This window comes from Fukomys damarensis, unplaced genomic scaffold, assembly GCF_012274545.1.
Source record: "Fukomys damarensis isolate Sample0158 unplaced genomic scaffold, DMR_v1.0_HiC HiC_scaffold_2, whole genome shotgun sequence".
Lineage (NCBI taxonomy): Eukaryota > Metazoa > Chordata > Mammalia > Rodentia > Bathyergidae > Fukomys > Fukomys damarensis.
In genome coordinates, this window is record NW_022900914.1 from 60,727,112 (window position 1) to 60,727,820 (window position 709).

General features: G+C 60.2%; 1 protein-coding gene across 1 annotated transcript in view; it reads left to right on the forward strand.

Annotated features, from left to right (window-relative positions):
- Positions 1–709, forward strand: part of Rmnd5a (required for meiotic nuclear division 5 homolog A) — a 49,404-nt gene that overhangs the window by 153 nt on the left and 48,542 nt on the right. The window contains exon 2 of the mRNA XM_033765286.1: positions 177–306. Within this exon, the coding sequence (XP_033621177.1) occupies positions 300–306 (7 nt within the window). The 5' untranslated portion in view covers positions 177–299. The remainder of the gene's footprint in view (positions 1–176; positions 307–709) is intronic.

The window sequence follows — 709 nt, forward strand, 5'->3', positions numbered from 1 at the left end:
CTACCGCCCACGGCGGACTGGCTTGGTTTTCGCCGGGGGAGGCGGCCGTCCACCCAAACTTCGGACGGTCGGACACCTTCCCCTAGAGAGAGATGAGGAGATGAAATAAAGTATGGCTAGGACGCAGTCACATGGAAAATCGCCCTCTTGATTTTTGTCTCGTTTTCCTCTCCCAGCGCTCCAGAAACGACTATCTTCACCGTGCGGTGACCAAATCACCCCCTCCAACAGCGAACTCATTGGTTTCGCCCCTCAACCCGCATTGGCTGAGGATTTACGCCTCGACCAGGGATTGGAGAATGACAGGTTTTACCTAATTTCCCCAATCCCATTGGCTCGTCGTCCCCGTTTCTGGGCGGAGTGGACGGGGACGGTTTCCACCCTGTTGTTTACGGAGCGCTTAGTTGTAGTTCTGGGGCTGTCTCCAAAGTTCCCTATTTAGCTACTCGGACCAATTGGGGCCTGGCTCCACCCTCTCTCCCTCCCTCACACGCGTTCCTCGTGGTACGGCCCACACCTTTACAGCGGCGGCGCGTGCGGACGCCCGGCGCGTCCACCCCCCGGGCGCTTTGGTACGGTCCACACCGCCTCCTTCCTCGGTCCTCTGGCGGCGCCCCTCCCGGTCGGTGGCGTTTGGTGCCGCCCGGGAGAACCAGGTCATCGGTCGGTTAGCGTGAAAACAAAAACAATCGGTGGCGCCGCAGCGGGC